This window comes from Scyliorhinus canicula, chromosome 6 (assembly GCF_902713615.1).
Source record: "Scyliorhinus canicula chromosome 6, sScyCan1.1, whole genome shotgun sequence".
Lineage (NCBI taxonomy): Eukaryota > Metazoa > Chordata > Chondrichthyes > Carcharhiniformes > Scyliorhinidae > Scyliorhinus > Scyliorhinus canicula.
Window position 1 is genome coordinate 27,965,260 of NC_052151.1, and position 19,845 is coordinate 27,985,104.

Genomic DNA, 19,845 nt, shown 5'->3' on the forward strand with positions numbered 1-19,845 from the left:
AGTACTTTTGAGTTTTATTGGACAGTTATAAGAAAATGTGTGTTCTTTGTTTCTTAATCCTTGCATCCCCACCTTGTATGTATGCAAACAATTAAGTCATAGACAATGTTGTAATACATATGCACTATTTTAAAACTAGGAGAATTGGGAGGAGGACGAGGAAGAGGAGAGAGCAGACGACCCAAAAATGCACATTAACAAAGAAATCAGCGAAGACTCTGGAGAGGACATGCACACAGGGAATGAAAGTGAAGAGGAATAAAACCATTAAAAAAAATATATATTGACTGCATTCTCCGCACATTTGGGCCAATGAATCTGACCTGGGCATCTGAGTTTTTTTTCCCACCCTGAAGCTTCCTTTATTTTTTAGTTTGGAAAGCAGATGACAGACTGGCAGTGAAGAGTGTGTTAAGAACTGTTGGTGCACTTTGGATTCCAAGAAATATTTGACTGTATTAATGGTGCACATTTCGCAAATATATATTTCTGCAACCATGTTTCTAATGCAGGTCGTTTTTGGACCACATTTATATGTGGAGTGATTTACCACAGGCAGAAATGTGGTAGTAACTCGTGATCACTTGGAAGGTGGACAGATACCCAGTCATCTAATTCATGGCTACTCGCGTTGCATTTTAACCTGATCTGGGGACATAGTTTGGATGTGGAATATGCAACGTCATGGGGTTTTTACTGGATATTTTGATTTTGGCAATTGGCCAGCTCGTTCCCATGCTTTCAGGTTGGTATGTTACAGTATGTAGTCATTATCTAGTTGACAGAATTATGTATATTTGTCTATAAATCAGTGGTTTACAGCAACTAAGGCTGTGTTCTCCTTTGTAAAGCGAATAAATCTGATTCTCCTTTACAATACTGTGTTCATAGTCTTTATGGCCATTGACAGCACTCAGTAAGAACATAGCATAGCATTGGAATAGGCAGTAGTTCTATTGTGAATGATATCATGCTCCTTTAATTCCCCCATGGACCACCCTTCGTTAAAATATAATTTTGGGGCAGCACGGTGGCCCAGTGGGTTAGCCCTCCTGCCTCATGGCGCCAAGGTCCCAGGTTCGATCCTGCTCTCGGTCATTGTCCGTGTGGAGTTTGCACATTCTCCCTGTGTCTGCTTGGGTTTCGCCCCCACAACCCAAAAGATGTGCAGGTTAGGTGGATTGGCCACGCTAAATTGCCGCTTAATTGGAAAAAATGAATTGGGTACTCAAAATTTATTTTTATAAAAATATAATTTTATAATCTATACGCTGGGTGTGTCTATACGCCTTTGGGTACAGGAGAACCTGGTTAATGTTGCCAGTATTTTCTGTATGTATTTTGCTCCTTTGAATTACATCACTGTTTTTCAAAGTGGGAGTTGCGACCCACGGGAGGGTTGTGGGATGATGTATAATGGGTCGGCAAAGGGTCTTCAAAAATGATCCCCGAGGATCGCATGGCCTTTTTTTGAATTTCCTCCCTGGGTAAATTCTGGCTACAGTACAATGCGTGGCCACATGGGGCTGATGTAGAGGTTGGTGCCGTGGACTTTCTGCCTCCCTGGCTTACTCTTCTAGTCACCGATGCAGCCTCCAGCAGCCACTCCCGTTTCTGCAGCAGCTGATCATCCAGGTTAACCTGCACCTGCGCGGCACAGTGGTTAGCACTGTTGCCTGTGGCGCTGGGGACCTGGCTTCGATCCTGGCTCACTGTCTGTGTGGAGTTTGCACATTCTCCCAGTGTCTGAATGTGTTTTACCGCCACAACCCAGAGATGTGCAGTATAGGTGGATTGGCCACACTAAATTGCCCCTTAATTGAAAAAAAAATTGGGTACTCTATATTTAAAAAAATATGTAGTCAGCACCGGCACCTGAAGAGTTTAAAAGAGAAAAAAAACAATTATCTTTAAATGTATTTCCTGCAGATACTCCTGCACAGTTAGTTTTCAGCAGTGCTTTACAAATTTTTTTTTCCAGGCCTGTATCCCCCACCCAAAACCAAGTGACTGCTGACTGGCATATGTATCCATGAGTATCCCAGTCAGTACTCCTTAAAACAGGGACTAGCTCTAGCAAATACTCCCATGTATCCTGACTGGATCTCCCCACCTTTCAATTGGTCCATCGTCACAAAGGTGATTCATGTTTGCCCCATTCTGAACTCTAATCTGGGGCGACGTGTGGGCTTGGGAACTCTATCCATCCCAGTTTTTTGGAGGGGGGGGGGGGGGAAGAAATGCATCTGTTAAAGTTCATGTGAAGCACAGAGTCAATGGTCACGCAAAGAGACCAAATTCAGGGTTAACGTTCTGAATCTGATACAAGTTTAATGTCTGCCACTGCTACAATTGTCAATCTTGAATTTCTGTTACCATTAATGTTGTCAGTGTTGGTTCAATTTCTGTGACAGTTAATCTTGTTGATGTCTGTTGAATTTCAGTTACTCTTAACCGTGTCAATCAGATCTATGTTTAAAGTTGTGTTGTGTGTGCATAAGGGGTATGATGTATATTTAAAATGAGGAGCCGCTCTCTGCTCACTTTCTGAGACCAGTTGCTCTCTGTGAGACTGACTGCGATCAGTGGTGAGTCTTTGTCCTTCCCCATCAACCCAAAATCCAGGCGTGTTTCCAAGAATTTCCCTCTTCAAGCACCTCCGGAGTCTGATCAAAAGTGTCGCACACTGCCCTGCAGAGGTTTTTAATACAAGCTATTCAGATCTCGAAATAACAACAAAAAATAGAAAATATATTTTCATTTACAATTTTTTACATTTAATAAAACAAGTGCCAACAATGAACGTGATGTTTTAAAAAGTAACTATGGGAGACTCTGTTGCGAACTTGACGTCGGTCGTGGGAGGCGGCCATTTTGTGAAAATGGGGCGCCGGAAAAAAAGTTTGAAAAACACTGGTTCACGTCATTTCAAAACACCTGGTTGGATATCTGTCAATTTTATATCTTTCCATTCTGCCTTATTCTATATTTCCTTTCATTAAACAGTTCCATTCCAGTTCAGATGGTGGCGCTTTGCCCGTCTCTTCACCAATGCTGCTACTAAATGGTGTGCTTGAGAGGTGTGGGAAACACCAGTACTGGCTGATGTTGAGCCAAATGTGGGATCAAGTTGTGTTGATCTGTAATAGCAACTGGAAAGCAAGGTTTTTTTTTTCCAGCTATAGTTCACATAACTGCCTGGTTAAAATTCCTGTGCTTGCCTTCACCACAAATGTTTTACAGAGTTGGTGCTGATGCTGTGAATGAACATGATGAATTATTTTGTCAAGCGTGCAATCATTGTTTCGCACTCGTACAGTCTCCCTTGACGTTTGGATAATGGGAGTTCAGCCATTGAAAATCTATTTTCATGATAATTTGTTTTCTGATTAGCGAGAGGCAAGGAATGATTTATTACCATGGCAATTGTTGCCACAGGAGCTCGAGTAAAATAGAACCTATTTAACATTGTTCTAATGACCCTGGTAGCACAGAAGTGGAGACAACATTGGCGTGCTAATCAGAGGTAGCTCTTTCAATAGCCCTTGCTGTGCACTGAGCTTCAACACTGACAGGATGTAGCTCATTTTAGTCTGCTAAATTGTTCATATGATTCGATTGCAGAAAGGATTGTACATTTTGGAATTGTCACAATGTTTTCACATTGTTCTTCCCTACTCTCTTCCCATGTCCAAAATACCAGGTAGGTATACAAGTACTAACGTAGGCACGTTTTGAAATGTAATTGGAGAATATATGTTTTCTTGTGATGGTGTTCATGCAGTCTGAGGTTTCGTATGGGCAGGTGTGGCTACGCCAAATATTGGGGATATTTGGAGGTAATTCTGAGATTTCAGTGCATAAGAAATGTGGCCTATTTTTTTGGGTGGTGCTGGGTGGGGTATTTTTATAGGACCCCATAGTATTGGGTGGCTCGTGGGGTGGTGGAACACTGGAGATGGCTAGCGAAAAATAGGGCAGGTCTCTGAATCTGTGATGACTGGGCAAGCAGTCTTTGGATATATTTTAATTTTTGCAATTAAGCGGCAATATAGCGTGGCCAATCCATATCTTTTGGGTTGTGGGGCTGAGACCCACGCAGGCACTGGAAGAATCTGCAAACTCCACACACGGGGCCGGGATCGCACCTGGGTCCTCAGCGCTGAGGCAGCAGTGCTAACCACTGCACCACCGTGCCGTGCTGGATATTTTTGTTTAAATTGAGTGGTCGTGAAATACAGGAAGACAACCTGGGAATTTCAGAAGACAGAATGTAGATCCCAAGATCTGGGTTTGGTGAAGGGGAAATCTGATTGGGAGTGAGATCAGGCCTGAGGAAATGTGAACTTTTCCCTATCTGTTGACTTTCGGGAAGTAAATGGTAATGCCGTGTATGTTACTGCTGTAAGCCCCTCAGAACCTGCCTCTGAGCTCAAAATATTTGTCCTTGTGTGCTTTTCAGCCCTCAGAAATCAGGATTTAACGCACATTCTCATATTCTTTCACAAATTTATTTTGAGTTCTCTTTTACACTCCAGAATGGCATGCAAGGGTCTTTTTATGCAGCGTTGATTTTTCTCCCCATCTCAAGTATTTTCTTTTGCCTCCAGCTGGGGTATAATTCCAAAAGTGCACAGTCTCTTATTTAAAAAAAATCAAATGCATGAACATAGACCAGTAGTGCTAGCAGGCAGCACTCCGTGCTAAGCCAAGTCTGATCCTTATCACTCCAGCTCAATCTATTAGATAGTGATCAGTGCAGGATCCTGTTGTACAGATTTCCTGAAGCATAGATGCTGACATCAGTTTTAGCATACCAGTTTTTTTTTAAATTCATAGAATGTGGGTGTCACTGGCTAGGCCTGCTTTCATTGCCTATCTCTAATTCCCCTTGAGATGTTTTCTTCAACTGCCGCAGTCCATGTGGTGTAGGTAATTCCACAGTTGGGGAGGACGTACCAGGATTTTGACCAGCAACAGTGAAGGAACAGCGATAGATTTCCAAGTCAGGATGATGGTCGTCTTGGAGGGGAACTTTCAGGTGGTGGTGTTCCTACGTTTCTGCTGCCCTTCTAGATGGTCGTGGGTTTGGAAGGTTATGTCCTGCAGAAGGTGAGTTCCTGCAGTGCATCTTGTTGTCAGAGGTAAGGAATCCTGTTGTGGGTAACTCACAACCTGATTCCCCAAAGCCTGCCCACCATCTACAAGGCACAAGTCAGGAGTGTGATGGGATACTCTCCACTTGCCTGGCTGAATGAAGCTCCCAACAACGCTCTGGAAGCTTGACCACCATTCAGGACAAAACAACCTGTGCTGGAGGGAATTAAAGTTTGTGAATGGAATGCCAATCAAGTGGGCTCCTTTATCTTGGATGGTGTAGAGCTTCTTGAGTGTTGGAGCTTCCAGACAAGTGAAGAGTATTCCATCACATCCCTGACTTGTGCCTTGTAGATGATGGACAAGCGTCAGGGAGTCAGGAGGTGAATTACTTCAGGATTATTGGATAGGCACATGGAGCATACCAGAATGGCAGGGAGTGGGATAGCTTGATCTTGGTTTCAGACAATGCTCGGCACAACATCGAGGGCCGAAGGGCCTGTTCTGTGCTGTACTGTTCTATGTTCTACTCCTTGCCCCTGACCTACTCTTGGCGCCACAGTATTTACATGGCTCATCAAGTCCAATTTCCGATCAATGGGAAAGGAGGCAGAGATTGATCATCCACTATTGGAGCTCCTCCCACCCTAACAAGTGGAAAGTCTTCTACTGTATTACACACCTGATTTGGTGGCCTGCTGAGACCAGTTACCTCAACACTGGCCAGGAATCCATTCTGGGGTGCTATTGTCTCTTGTAGCTCAGTGCTGTACCCAGGGATGATTTTGTCATCTAAAGAAGTTTGACAATGTCACTTCATCATCCAGAATGAGTTGCAGCTGGACACGAGACCAGCCACCTCTGTTACGTACTAAGGCTTATGTGGAAGCTGCTGACCTTGATATGGCTGTCATTGGGCTTCCATTTTAGAGAATGAAACCAGGGAAATGGCAGTGGAGCTAAATAAATACTTTTCATCAAACATGGTGGAAGATATTAAATAACATTCCAAAAATACTAAAGGAGTCAAAGACAAGGGGAGGAAATAAATCCAATGACTGCCACTGGAGAAAAAAATACGATGAAAATTAATGGCTAACGGCCAATAGGTCCTCTTGATGGGGTGCATCCCAGGATATTAAAGGAAATAGCTACAGAGATGGTGAATGCACTGGTTGAATGCACAGGGGCTGGTTTAGCTCACTGGGCTAAATCGCCAGCAGCACGGTTCGATTCCCGTACCAGCCTCCCCGGACAGGCGCCAGAATGTAGCGACTAGGGGCTTTTCACAGTAACTTCATTGAAGCCTACTCGTGACAATAAGGGATTTTCATTTCATTTGTAATCTTCCCAAAAATCTTTAATTCTGGCAAAGTCCCAGAGAATTGTAAGACTGCCAATGTGGCACCCTTATTCAAAAAGGGAGGGAGAATTAAAAAAAGGCAACTGTAGACTAATTAGTTTAATATCATTGAGAAAATGTTAACCGTTATATAGGATTTAATAGCAGAGCATTTGGAAATACATAGTATAATCAAGCAATGTGAGCATGGCTTCATGAAGGGGAAATCTTGTCTGGCAAATTTATTAAAATTCTGAGGTGGTAGCAAGCAAGATAAAAGTCAGTAAATGTAATATCATGTAATAATTTCCTAAATGTATTCAATAAGGTACTAAATAAGACAAGAACCCATGGTGTTGGGGTAGTATATTAGCATGAATGGAGGTTTGGCTGGCAGAAGACAAGAGTGGTATTTTCAGGATGGCAACCCATTACTACTGGAGTGGCACAGGGATCGGTGCTGGAGCTACAATTATTTGCAATATAAATGACTTGGATGAGTAAAATTGCCAAGTTTGGAGACGCCACAAAAATAAGTGGGAAGGCAAGTGGTGAGGATGACTGTCTACGAAGAGATATAGACATCTTAAGTGATTGGGCAAAAACTTAGCAGATAGAATATAATGTAGGAAATGTCAAGTTATGCACTTTGGCAGGAAGAATAAAGGAACTGAATGTTTAAATGGAGAAAGCTGCAACAGGGATTTGAGGGTTCTCGCGCATATATCACAAAACACTAGTGTGCAAGTTCAACAGGTCATATGGAAGACAGCGGGAATGTTGGCCTTCATTTCAAAGGGAATGGGGGGTAAAAATAGGGAAGTCTTGCTAAAACTATACAAGGCACTAGTTGGACTCTCATTGGAACACTGGACAGTTTTGGTCCCCTTATCTAAGGAAAGATATACTGACATTGGAAATGAAATGAAAATCGCTTATTGTCACAAGTAGGCTTCAAATGAAGTTACTGTGAAAAGCCTCTAGTCGCCACATTCTGGCGCCTGTTCGAGGAGGCTGGTACGGGATTTGAACCTGCGCTGCTGGCCTGCCTTGGTCTGCTTTAAAAGCCAGCTATTTAGCCCTGTGCTAAACCAGCCCAGAGACGGTTCACCAGGTTGATCCCGGGTATGAAGGGATTTTCTTATGAGAGGTTGAGTAGTTTGGGCCTGTACTCATTGGAGTTTAGAAGAATGAGAGGCAATTCTATTGAGACACATAAGATTCTCCGTGGTCTTGATGAGGTAGATGCTGCAAGGTTGTTTCCCTTTGTGGGAGAGTCTATGACCTGAGGGCATAATCTCAGGTTAAGGTGTCATCCATTTAAAACAGATGAGGAATTTCTTCTGACTAGTGAATCTGTGGAATTCTTTACCACAGAGAGCTGTACGGCTGGGTCATTAACTATGTTCAATGCTGGGAAAGACATTCTCTTTCAGCGAGAGAATCTAAGGTTGTGGGGATAAGGCGGGAATGTGGAGTGGAGGATTATCTCATCAGATCAGTCATGATCTCATTGAATGGCAGAGCAGACTCGATGGGCCGAATGGCCTACGTTTTATGGTCTTATAGTCTGCAGAGTTTGACATCCTGATTTACCAGATTTTGACCTTTTCAACCTTATCGGCCTGATCTTGACTTAAAAAGAAAATAGAAACTGAATAGCTTGTTTATTATGGAAATAGCAGAAATCTAGGACGTAACCCAACACAACACATTATTGGATATCTTGACACCTTCCAGGCAGTGCAGAGTGACGTTCATAACTTCTAATGTTGCCCAGTTGGTGCCAAGCCAACCAGCTGGAGTGTGCCAAGTTTGTATTTACGTGATGTGGTAAATCCTCTCTGAGGCACCTTCCCAGCTGATCAGACAGAGAGAGAGCTTGTTTTTATGTATTTCCCACCTAGGCACCGTGGTCTTGCACAGATACCAATATGAATGGAACCCCCAACTGGAAGGCTGGGCCTGTTCTTTGATAATCCACATCTCAAAGCGCAGGTAATACTTTTGCCTCTGGTTACTGTGTCTGTGCCCTTTAATCCTTCACTTCCGTTTCTCTTTTATATTCTACACGGGAACCACAGCCTCTGTTTAGTTGGATATGCCTCTCATTTTCTTTTATTGCATATTTAACTTTACCTGTGGTTTAGAAGTTCTCATGAGGTTTTAAAAATAACCTTTGTGGCAGAACTAGACCAGAGGCGGTGCAATGGTGATTCTTGGTGTATTCTGCCACGCCGCAAGTGCCTGCTGTCAGAATACTGCCCAGTAGCAAACCTCCTCTGTTACCTTGTGTACCTTATCAGGGGCCAGCTCGAGCAAACACCGGGCGTCTACACTTGAGCCTGCCCTTTGTCAGTACCTGTATGAGCAGCCTCATTTGTTTATGTGGCAGCACAGCCCAAACGCAAGTGTCCTTTGAGCTGTAGCTAGATTCACTTCCTTGACTTCTGACCAGAGAGTGCGACAGTGAATGAAGAGACGGACGGCATAAGTGTCACCATTGTAAAACCGGACTGCAAGTGTTGGTAGTTTGTTACTATTTGTAAACCTAGGAGTGTAGGCTCTGGGATTCTTCAGCAAGGTTTACACGATCAGCTTGCCTTTCATCATCGAGCTGCCATCAGTAGCAAAATGATACTTTAAAAGTAGTTAAGGGGCAAATACCATTCTTGAGGCCAGAGTAAGTAAAAGTTAGGAAATCCTTATAAGCCTGCAGGGGAATGCTTCAGCGAACCGAAACATCTCGAAGAGTAGTTACAATGACATATGTTTATACACAATACAGTTCAGCTGGCTAGGCAAGTTAGTGGGAAAGTACAGGACATGAGCAAAATAAAATACAGCTTGAAAACAGCTCGTGCTTATTGACCAAAGCGACTCCCTCTCTAGCAAAACGCATTTTGGAAAACGATCCCTGTCGTATAGACCAAGGGAGCAATAGCATGAATACAATGAGAGACAGCTTTAATTAATGTAACTTTATAACTCATATTAACCCTTGCGTCCCCACTTCAATCCCTCATGTTGGCTTCTGGTCAGGTACAATGACTGGACTGTCAGCTAAAAGGCTTGGCCAGGGATCCTACTGGACTCCTGTGGGCATCAACTACTTTGTTCTATTTACATCCCTAGCCAAATTGCAGTTCTTACAGCCTTGCTGGTCGGTCCAGTGGTGTCCACCTAGGCTTGGAATATGAATAACCAGACTAAACACTATATAAATATAATCTTGACATCCCCTCTGTCGATGTGCTGAGGCAGAAAAGACCTATCCCTGTTTGACGTCACCATTATTTTGCACAATGTGTGAAGTCATTACCCTTTGGTAACAACAAATGCAGATGCTGATGATCAGGATGAGCACTAAAGTGATGGCAGCAACTATTATGCCTAATTCCTACCAATTATGTTGCATTTGGCTTGCCACTGTGCTAATAATAGCAGTCTTTTAATACCCTGGTGGATCCTTTAGCTAAATTCACCTGCATCTTTCCCTTGGTGATAGCCTGCTGACGTCAGTCGACATAGCTTCTGCTGTTGGTAGGGCCTTTTTAGCCCCATGAGCAGCTTTTCCTAGCATGTTATCCTCATTTAGCTTGTCCCACCAAGGGTTGAAAACCAAATCCATCAGAGTTATCGCTGCCAGGTGAAAATATCCCAGGATGAATGAGTCAGAACTAATAATCCTATGTCCCATTGCACTACAGAGGTACTACTTATCAGCAGTCAGAAAACATCACTGGGTTGGAGATGCCTCAACCGCCCAAAAGGCCTTTACGGGGAAGGTGGGGGTGCAATGATATTGTCACTGAGTTAGTAATCCAAAGGTAACACCCTGGGACTTCAGTTCGAATCCCACCATGGCAGATGGTGAATTTTGAATCCAATAAAAATTTGGAATTAAAAGTCTAATGTTGACCACAAAACCAATGTCGATTTTCGTAAAATGTCCATGAGGTTCACTAATGTCCTTTAGTGAAAAAAATCTGCTTTTCTTAACTGGACATGTAACTCCAGATCCACAGCAATATGGTTGACTCTTAAATGCCCTCTGAAATGGCTCAGCAAACCACTCCGTTCATAAGTTCATGCGATATAGCAGTAGAATTAGGCTATTTGGTCCATCAAGTCTGCTCTGTCATTTGATCATGTCTGATCTCATCCTGCCCTTAACTCCACCGTCTCCATAACCTTTCAACCTATTACCAATTAAAAATCTGTCTAACTCCTCCTTAAATTTACTCTGTCCCAGCATCCACCGCACCCTAGAGTAGAGAATTCTACATTCGCAATCCTTTGGGCGAAGTAGTTTCTCAACTCGGTTTTAAATTTGCTACCTCTTATCCTAAGACTAGGAACTTCTCGTTCTAGAATGCCCCACAAGAGGGAGCATCCGCTCCACGTCTACTTTATCCGTATCTTTTAGCATCTTGCATACTTCAATTCGATCTCCCCTCATTCATCTAAACTCTAGAGAAGATGGGCCTAAACTGTTCAATCTCTCCTCATATGACAAACCCCTCATCTCTGGAATCAATCTAGTGAAATTTATCTGAACTGCTTCCAATGTCACTACATCTTGCCTGAAATACGAGGACCAAAACTGTGCACAATACTCTAGGTGTGGTCTCGCCAATGCCTTTATAATGATCTTTATTGTCACAGGCTTACATTAACAATAAGCCTAGTTACCACATTCCGGCGCCTGTTCGGGTACACAGAGGGAGAATTCAGAATGTCCAATTCACCTAATAGCTCGTCTTTCGGGACTTGTGGGAGAAAACCGGAGCACCCGGAGAAAACCCACACAGGCACACTGAGAATGTGCAGACTCTGCACAGACAGTGACCAAGCCGGGAATCGAACCTAGGACCCTGGTGCTGTGAAGCAACTATGCTAACCACTGTGCTGCCGTGCCTTCTCATTTTTCCGACCAAAATGCATGACCTCATACTTATCCACATTAAACTCCATCTGCCACATTTTGGCCCACTCTCCTAACCTATCGAGATCCATTTGTAAAGTTCTTAATTCCTCATTACAACTTACTGTCCCACCTATTTTTGTGTCATTTGCACACCCTGTATTCAAGTCATTTATACAGATTGTAAATAGCTGGGGCCCAAGGACCGAACCCTGTGGCACCCCACTAGTTGCATCTTCCCACCCAGAAAAAGACCCATTTATCTGTCCTTCCGCCAGTTTTCTATCCAAACTAATAAATTACCTCTAATCCCATGTGGTCTAACCGTGCGTATTAACCTCCTGTCCGGCAGCCTATCAAATGCCTTCTGGAAGTCCAGATATACTACATCTACAGGATCCTCATTATCCACTTTGCTTGTTACATCTTTGAAGGACTCTAGCAAATTAGTCAAACATGATTTACCGTTCATAAAACCATGCTGACTCTTAACTTTTTTATTACTTTTTTAGTATCCCTTTGTTTATGTTTGAAAGTTTCCCAACGTTCCAGCCTGCCACTGACCTTTGCAATATGATGTACCTTAGTTTTTGTCTTTATTATAAACTAACCTTGTTTCGCCATGGATGTTTTTTTTTTTAACCTCTCTTCACATCATTCTTGCTCACGAGGATGTATTTTGGTTGTGTGGAATTGAGTATCTCCTTAAACAACTGCCACTGCTCATCGGCGTTCCTACCCACCCACTCTACTTGGGCCAAGTCTGTTTCCAAGGCTATGCAATTTCCTTTGTTTAATTCCAGTACGCAAATGTGGGACTCCGCTTTCTCGCCCCCAAACTGAATTTTGAATTTTACAATACTATGGCCACTACTCACTGGAGGATCCTTAACTATGAGGTTATTAATTAATCCCTCCTCATCCCACAATACCAAATCGAGAGTAGCCTCCTCCCTGTTTGATTCCCCAACATACTGTTTCAGGAAACAATCTCTAGTGCATTCAATGAACTTGGCCTCCAGGTTACCCATACTAATTTGATACTTCCAGTCTATTTGCAAATTAAAATCGCCCGTGATTATTGCCGTTCCTTTCTTACAAGCCCCCAGCATTTCCTGGTTTAAACTGTGCCCCACTGTAGAACTACTGTAGATTACTGCTACCAAGGACTTTTCCCCCCCTTTGCAATTTCTTATTTCTACCCAGACTGATTCGACATCTTGATCTCCAGTACTTAAGTCGTTTCTCAGTACAGCACTGATCCCTTTCCTCACCAGCAGGGCTGCGCCACCTCCCTTTCCTTTCAGTCTATTTCTGAAATACTGCGTACCCTTGGATATTCAATTCCCAGACCTGGTCTCCCTGTAACTATATTTCAATAATCGCCATCAAATCATTTTGTTTCCATTTGCGCTGTTGGCTCATTACGTTTGTTCCAAATACTTGTGCATTTAGATAAAAGCTTTTAAATTTGTTCCTCTGTTACATTTCCCTACTCTTCTATAATTCCTAACCATTCGCCACATCGCTCACCTGCACTCTTACCACCTCCTTTAATTTGGGTTTTCTAATTTTCCCTACAACTGAACCCCACCCACCCCCCCACCGTTGCTCTGTCCTTGTTCTACCTATATCGTTGGCACCTACGTGGACGAAGACGACTGGATCTTTACCCTCCCACTCCAAAGTTTCTCTATAGCGCAGATGAGATATCCTGAATCCGAGCACCAGGCAGGCAACACAAATCTCAGGACTTCAATCCTGATCATTCAACTGAGGAAGTTGCAGTGCTCCGAAAGGTAGTGTTTGAAACAAACATGTTGGACTTTAACCTGGTGTAAAACTTCTTACTCTGATCGTAGAGAATGTGGTGATATGCATCACTGTAGATACACAAGGAGTTAATGTAAATACACATAGACTAGCTTGACACTAGAGACATGACACACAGACATTCAACCAATAGGCCAGTAAGATAGGACACAACCAATGGGTATTCACAACACACACACAGGTGACACTACCACAGGAAGGCATTACACCAACCCATATATAAGGACACAGCACACATTATCTTCCTCTTTCCAGTGGAGACACTCAGTGAGTACACAGGGTTGGTTCAACACATCACACCCACCACGTGGATTGTAGCAGACTGATTCATCAGTCTGAGTAGCTATAGCAGGATTAACAGGAGAGTCGAATCCAAGTAGGAGTATCGTTAACCGTTTAATGTGTTAAAGCTATCTCCACGTCTGAACCTTCCTTTGTCAGAGTGCACATCAAGGAAGCAGCTTATGCTACGCCAAGAGCATAACAAAACACGGTACTCAGGAGTGACCTGTTTAAATCCATATAGTTACAACTCAGCAAACAGTGACAACCAGCAACAGCAGCCAGGCAAGATGATGTTCAAGATTCCGGTTCCACAGCAGCTCAGGTACCAAGGCAATCTCAGTGAAAACTGGCGTTGGTTCAGGCAGAGATTCGAGATCTACCTGGTAGCGTCCGACCTAGTCGCGTGGCGGATGCAGAGAAAATAAAGCTTCTACTTACCATTGCGGGTCCAGAAGCAGCTGAAATCTTCCAGACCTTCAAATACTCAGAGGGGCAAAACAAGAGCGACTTTCAGGCAGTCCTGGACAAATTCCTAGAATTCTGCGAGGAACATACAAGAAGAAAAGGTAAAAGAGGTGCCCAAACTCACCACGCGACGAAGGTAGGCTTTCCATTGAAGAAATCTGCAGTTTTGATTGGCGGCCATCTTGGAAAAGGTGCCGCACATGCACAGTTGCACAAAGAGCACACAGAACGGGAAGGTCCGTTTGCGCATGCGTGAGAAGCCGCGCATGTGCAATTGCGAAAAAGGCCCCCAGTAAAGGAACAGCGATATGCGCATGTGCAATCGCTTCCTACGACCTACGTCACGCGCTTTGTGACGTTAGACGCCCCGGACCATGCGCACTTAAAGGGAAAATGTCCCAAAACATGGAAAAAAAAGTTTTAAAGCCGTAAAACCCGATTCTTCCACCTGGAACGACAGCACAATGCCTGAAATTCAACCAGTAGCTGAAAGTAACCTCCGCAGAACCCTGCAACAAGCAGTTAGCACCGTCCAAAGAGATGATACAGTCCTTGAAGACTATGACTCAGACCTTGAATTCTTCTTTGGACATTGCGAGCCCAATGCTAGCTCCGACACAAAGCGTGATTATATGGTCTTGGAAGACAATGACTCAGACGAAGGCTTCACCTTGGGAGGTGGCTACCAAATCTGAACCACAATTAGACGTGTTGTACATTGACGACCCGGACGACGAGTTCTTCGAATTAGGGAATCTTCAGCCCAGCATATATGACATCCCGCAGGATGATGCTGCGGCCTGACGCCAAGAGACAGAGAGCAGTACAAGCCCACAGAGAGCTACCTGCTGCCACACAGAGAGTGGTCCACATACCGCGAAGGGTCCCCGACTCCGCACAGAAAGCGATGACAGACTTCACAGCGAGACAACTGCACGTCTCCACACAGAAAGTGACTCCAGTGTCACAAGCCTCCACAGCGAGCTCGTGGACAGCCTCCACGATAGAAGCAACGCAACACTCCAGAGCGCAGTCCTTGCATGAACAAGAAGTGATGACAGTCTCCACAGTGAGACCAATGCATGATTCCACACAAGTAACGCTTCAAAACTCCACAGGGGGAGTGACACAAGCCTCCACAGTGAGCTCATGGACGGACTTCATGATGGAAGGAACGTAATACTCCAGAGCGCAGCCCTTGCATGAGCAAGACCATGAGGATCTAGCAAAATCCTCTGAGCAACCAGCAGCAGACAATGTAAGTCTGCCACGCTCAAGTGAACAACAGAAAGACTATGGCAGTCTGCCATGCTCAAGTGAACAGCAAGAAGACTATGACCGTCTACCACGCTCAAGAAACAAGAAGACTCTGACATCTACCCAGCTCAAGTGAATGACAGAAGACACTGAGGCTCTACCCACTATGTGTGACAAGTGGCGACGGCATCCCACTTCCCATACCAGATGTGAAACGTGACAGACCTCAGCTAGTGTGTCCAGAGGCACTCGACAATCACAGTGAGACTACTGGTGATTCCGGTGACACCACGTTACTTCAAACCTCATTCGCTCGAGCTTATCAACAAGAAAAGGGCAGCACGGTAGCATTGTGGATAGCACAAATGCTTCACAGCGCCAGGGTCCCAGGTTCGATTCCCCGCTGGGTCACTATCTGTATGGAGTCTGCACGTTCTCCCCGTGTGTGCGTGGGTTTCCTATGTTACACATAGGCCTTTGTGCATTTTTCTGGTTGGATGATTTTGGAAGTCTTGTTGAATGTGTCAGTCCAACTATGGCTATTGTATAATCATAGAATCTCTACAGTGTAGAAGGAGGCCATTCAGCCCATTGAGTCTGCACCGATCCTTGGAAAGAGCACCCTACCTAGGCCCACGCCTCAATCCTATCCTATCCCCACCTAACCTTTTGAACACGAAGGGCAATTTATCATGGCCAATCCACCTAACTTGGACTTGTTTGGACTGTGGGAGGAAACCGGAGCACCCAGAGGAAACCCACGCACACACGGGAGAAAGTAATGGATTGTAAACGATGGGTATTTAAGAATATAAATGGGCATTTCTTGCTTTCTGTACCCCAGTAAAGAGCTTTACAAGGAATATTTTTTGGCTCTGCACAGTGATTTAGTTGTACAAGCTGAGGCATGTTTTCTGATTAAGGTTAACATTTTGGATGGGCAAACAGGCCTCTGGCCACATTATGCTGCAACCAGTGCTTGTCGAAACCACTCCCCACCCCCCAACTCCATTGACAAGCTGCCCAATGGAGGCAGGAATCCCGCTGTAAAGCTTAAACGGTGGCCTTGGATTTATCTGGGTGATCTTTAGATACAAGGTAAAGCTGGAAATCTTTTTTTTTTTAATTTAGAGTACCCAATTAAGGGGCAATTTAGCTTGGCCAAACCACCTAACCTGCACATCTTTGGGTTGTGGGGGCGAAACCCACAGGGAGAATATGCAAACTCCACATGGACAGTGACCCAGAGCCGGGATCGAACCTGGGACCTCGGCGCCGTGAGGCAGCAGGGCTAACCCACTGCACCACCGTGCTGCCCAAAGCTGGAAATCCTGATCTTTCTTGGTAAGTAAGGACATTAATGGAATTGGAAAGTGCTGTCATGGCTAATAAAATGCTGGAACAGGTTAATGGACCTGATGGCCTTCTCTTGTTACTGTGTTTATATGTCCAGATCTGGATACTGGTCTCAGAGTAAGTGATAGTTGACTTTACCTGTAATATTCTAGTTGCTTAGGTAAAGTTTATTTTTAGTCTCACTTCAGTCCTGTCTACCTCGGAACAAAAGGGGGTTGTAATATATCCCTTGCGAACAGTAATCGCCACAAGACTAACGCAAATTACACTGCCAAAAATAGTGGGTGAGTAAAAATTACAGACAGCATAAGCGTCTGTGGAAGGTGGAATTTCCTTTAATTAGGATAATGCAGGTAATCAGATCCGGACAGGAATGTTTCAACTGTTTAATAACGGAACTGTAGACACCCCAAAGAAGAAAGCAAACCTGTATCTAAAAGGGAACAATAAGGAGATCCTCTTATCTGGGATGGCTCAAGGAGCTTGAATGTCTGGTAATTGGATCAAGAACATTTCCCAGTGATACAATTTCAAGCTAGTTTGTACTTTAATATTGAAGAGTAGGTTTTATTCTTCTGTAAGGAGCTCTATATATCCTGGAATCAAATCAATTTACAAGATATTGAGATTCAAGGTGATGGATTGGGTTATGGACAGAAAAGGTGAATTTGGAACTGAGCTGTACTTAAGGTAAGACTTAATGTGACGTTGGTGGAAGAGGCCTAACAAATTATTGACTCGCTGGAGGCAGAGGCTCCACAAATACCCCCATCCTCAATGATGGAGGAGCCTAGCACAGTGCAAAAGGCTGTAGTATTCAATCCAGCCAGAGGGTCTGAGTGGATGATCCACCTCTGCTCCCGGAGGTCCCCAGCATCATAGATGTCAGTCTTCAGCCAACCCGATTCCTTCACGCGATATCAAGAAACGGCTGAAGGCACTGGATACTGCAAAGGCTATGGGCCCTGATAATATTCTGGCAACAGATAGGGGCAGCACGGTGGCATAGGGTTTAGCACAGTTGCTTCACAGCTCCAGAGTCCGAGGTTCGATTCCCAGCTTGGGTCACTATCTGTGCGGAGTCTGCACGTTCTCCCCGTGTCTGCGTGGGCTTCCTCCGGGTGCTCCGGTTTCCTCCCACAGTCCAAAGATGTGCGGTTTAGGTGGATTGACCATGCTAAATTGCCCTTAGTGTCCAAAAATGTTAAGTGGGGGTTACTGGACTATGGGGATTGTGTAGATATGTGGGCTTGAGTAGGGTGCTCTTTGTAAGAGCCGGTGCAGACTTGATGGGCCGAATGGCCTCCTTCTGCACTGTAAATTCTATGATTCTATGACTTGTGCTCCAGAACTTGCTATCATCCTAGCCAAGCTGTTCCAGTACAGCTACAACACTAGCATCTACGCAGGTAAGTCCTGTACATTTGAAACAGGACAAATCCAACTGGCCAATTATCGCCCCGTCAGTCTACTCTCAAATATCAGTAAAGCGGTGGAAGGGGTCATCAACTGCGCTGTCAACTGGCACTTGCTTTGCAATGACCTACTCATTGATGCTCAGTTTGGTTCTGCTGGTTCAAGTCTCATTCAAGTCTTGGTTCAAACAAGGACAAAAGAGCTGAATGCCAGAGTTGAGGTATGAGTGCCTGCCCTTGATGTCAAGGCAGCATTTGACTTGAGTGTGGCATCAAGGAGCTTTAGCAAAACTGGAATTAATTAGAGGGAGAAATCTCCAGTGATTGGAGTCATACCTGGCACAAAGGAAGATGGATGTAGTTGTTGGAGATCAATAATCTCAGCTCCAGGACATCACTGCAGGAGTTCCTCAGGCTAGTGTCCTAGCCCCAACCATCTTCAGCTGCTTCATCAAAGACCTTCCATCCATCATAAGGTCAGAAGTGGGGAGGTTGGGGCAGCAAGGTGGCGCAGCGGTTAGCATTGCTGCCTCACGGCGTCGAGGTCCCAGGTTCGATCTTGGCTCTGGGTCACTGTTCGTGTGGAGTTTGCACATTCTCCCTGTTTGCGTGGGTTTCACCCCCACAACCCTAAGATGTGCAGGATAGGTGGATTGGCCACGCTAAGTTACCCCTTAATTGGAAAAAAATAATTGGGTATTCTAAATTTATATTTTAAAAAATGTTTTACTTAGGACAGAATAAAATCTCTGTCCACTGCTTTATCTGCTTCACACTTACTGGAGAATATGCAAGTTTCCTGAGTGAGAAAATTGTCTCAGGAGGACACAATACCTTGGAGGCAAATCCTGTAAAGAGAGATGACTCCACATGTCCGCATTTGAGTTGTCTTCCCCTGTACATGATACTGTACTGATAAACTGACCAGCGCTGTATTCTTGCTAAGGCCATGTGAGGAATACATTTCGACTCACTGAAAGGGTTCATCATGGGCAGCACGGTAGCACAATGGTTAGTGTGTTGTTCCTTGTGTCTTAATAAAGCTCGTAGTCTCAAAGTTGGAGAAGATGCTTTATTGTGAATTTGTCCTGTCTTCAGAGCTTAACTTACAGCTACCTCAAATGCTGCCTGCCTGTGTGTCTTGCTTCCAGTTCTGTGAAGTGTGTCCTCACTTCCTGTCCCTCCCTATTTATAGCTCTCCCGTGCTCCCTCTAGTGCTTGCTCAGTTGTATTGCATCTACACTGATACACAATCACCACAGTTAGCACTGTTGCTTCAAAGCGGCAAGGTCCCAGGTTCGATTCCCGGCTTGGGTCACTGTCTGTGCGGGATCTGCACATTCTTCCTGTGTCTGCGTGCGTTTCCTCCGGGTGCTCCGGTTTCCTCGCACAAGTCCTGAAAGACATGCTTGTCAGGTGAATTGGACATTCTGAATTCTCCCTCAGTGTACCTGAACAGGCGCTGGAATGTGGTGACTAGGGGATTTTCACAGTAATTTCATTGCAATGTTAATGTAAGCCTACCTGTGACAATAATAAAGTTTATTATTAACAATGGCTGTGGTCAGTACGGATGGCGAACAAATGATCATAGACATACTGATGCAGTGTATTTACTGCAAAAACAATAGCTAGACCCTCTTTGTCCAACTGTGAATATCGCTTTTCAAATTTTGTCAGTATCCTCGAATCAAAACCGATGTTTTTTTCAGACTCATCCTCCTTAATGAGAAAGTACCACCCATGCACTGTGGGCGAGGCATCGTACGACAGGATAAATTCCCTGAAATGGCCGATTGCAACAGTGCTTTAACATCTTTGAAATCCTTCCTCAGTGCGGATTCCCACTTCCATTTTGTTTCTTTGTG

At 44.3% G+C, this 19,845-nt stretch overlaps 2 protein-coding genes across 3 annotated transcripts in view; both read left to right on the plus strand.

Annotated features, from left to right (window-relative positions):
- The window catches only part of wdr43 (WD repeat domain 43), a 63,982-nt gene extending 63,105 nt beyond the window's left edge, over positions 1–877 (plus strand). Inside the window, exon 18 of the mRNA XM_038799083.1 lies at positions 140–877. Coding sequence (XP_038655011.1) covers positions 140–262 — 123 coding nt within the window. The 3' untranslated portion in view covers positions 263–877. The remainder of the gene's footprint in view (positions 1–139) is intronic.
- Positions 878–3,549: 2,672 nt separating this feature from the next.
- The window catches only part of LOC119967056 (TOG array regulator of axonemal microtubules protein 2-like), a 147,001-nt gene continuing 130,705 nt past the window's right edge, over positions 3,550–19,845 (plus strand). For both annotated transcript variants that reach the window (XM_038799084.1, XM_038799085.1), the window contains exon 1: positions 3,550–3,703. The gene's annotated coding sequence lies outside the window, so the exon portion shown is untranslated. The remainder of the gene's footprint in view (positions 3,704–19,845) is intronic.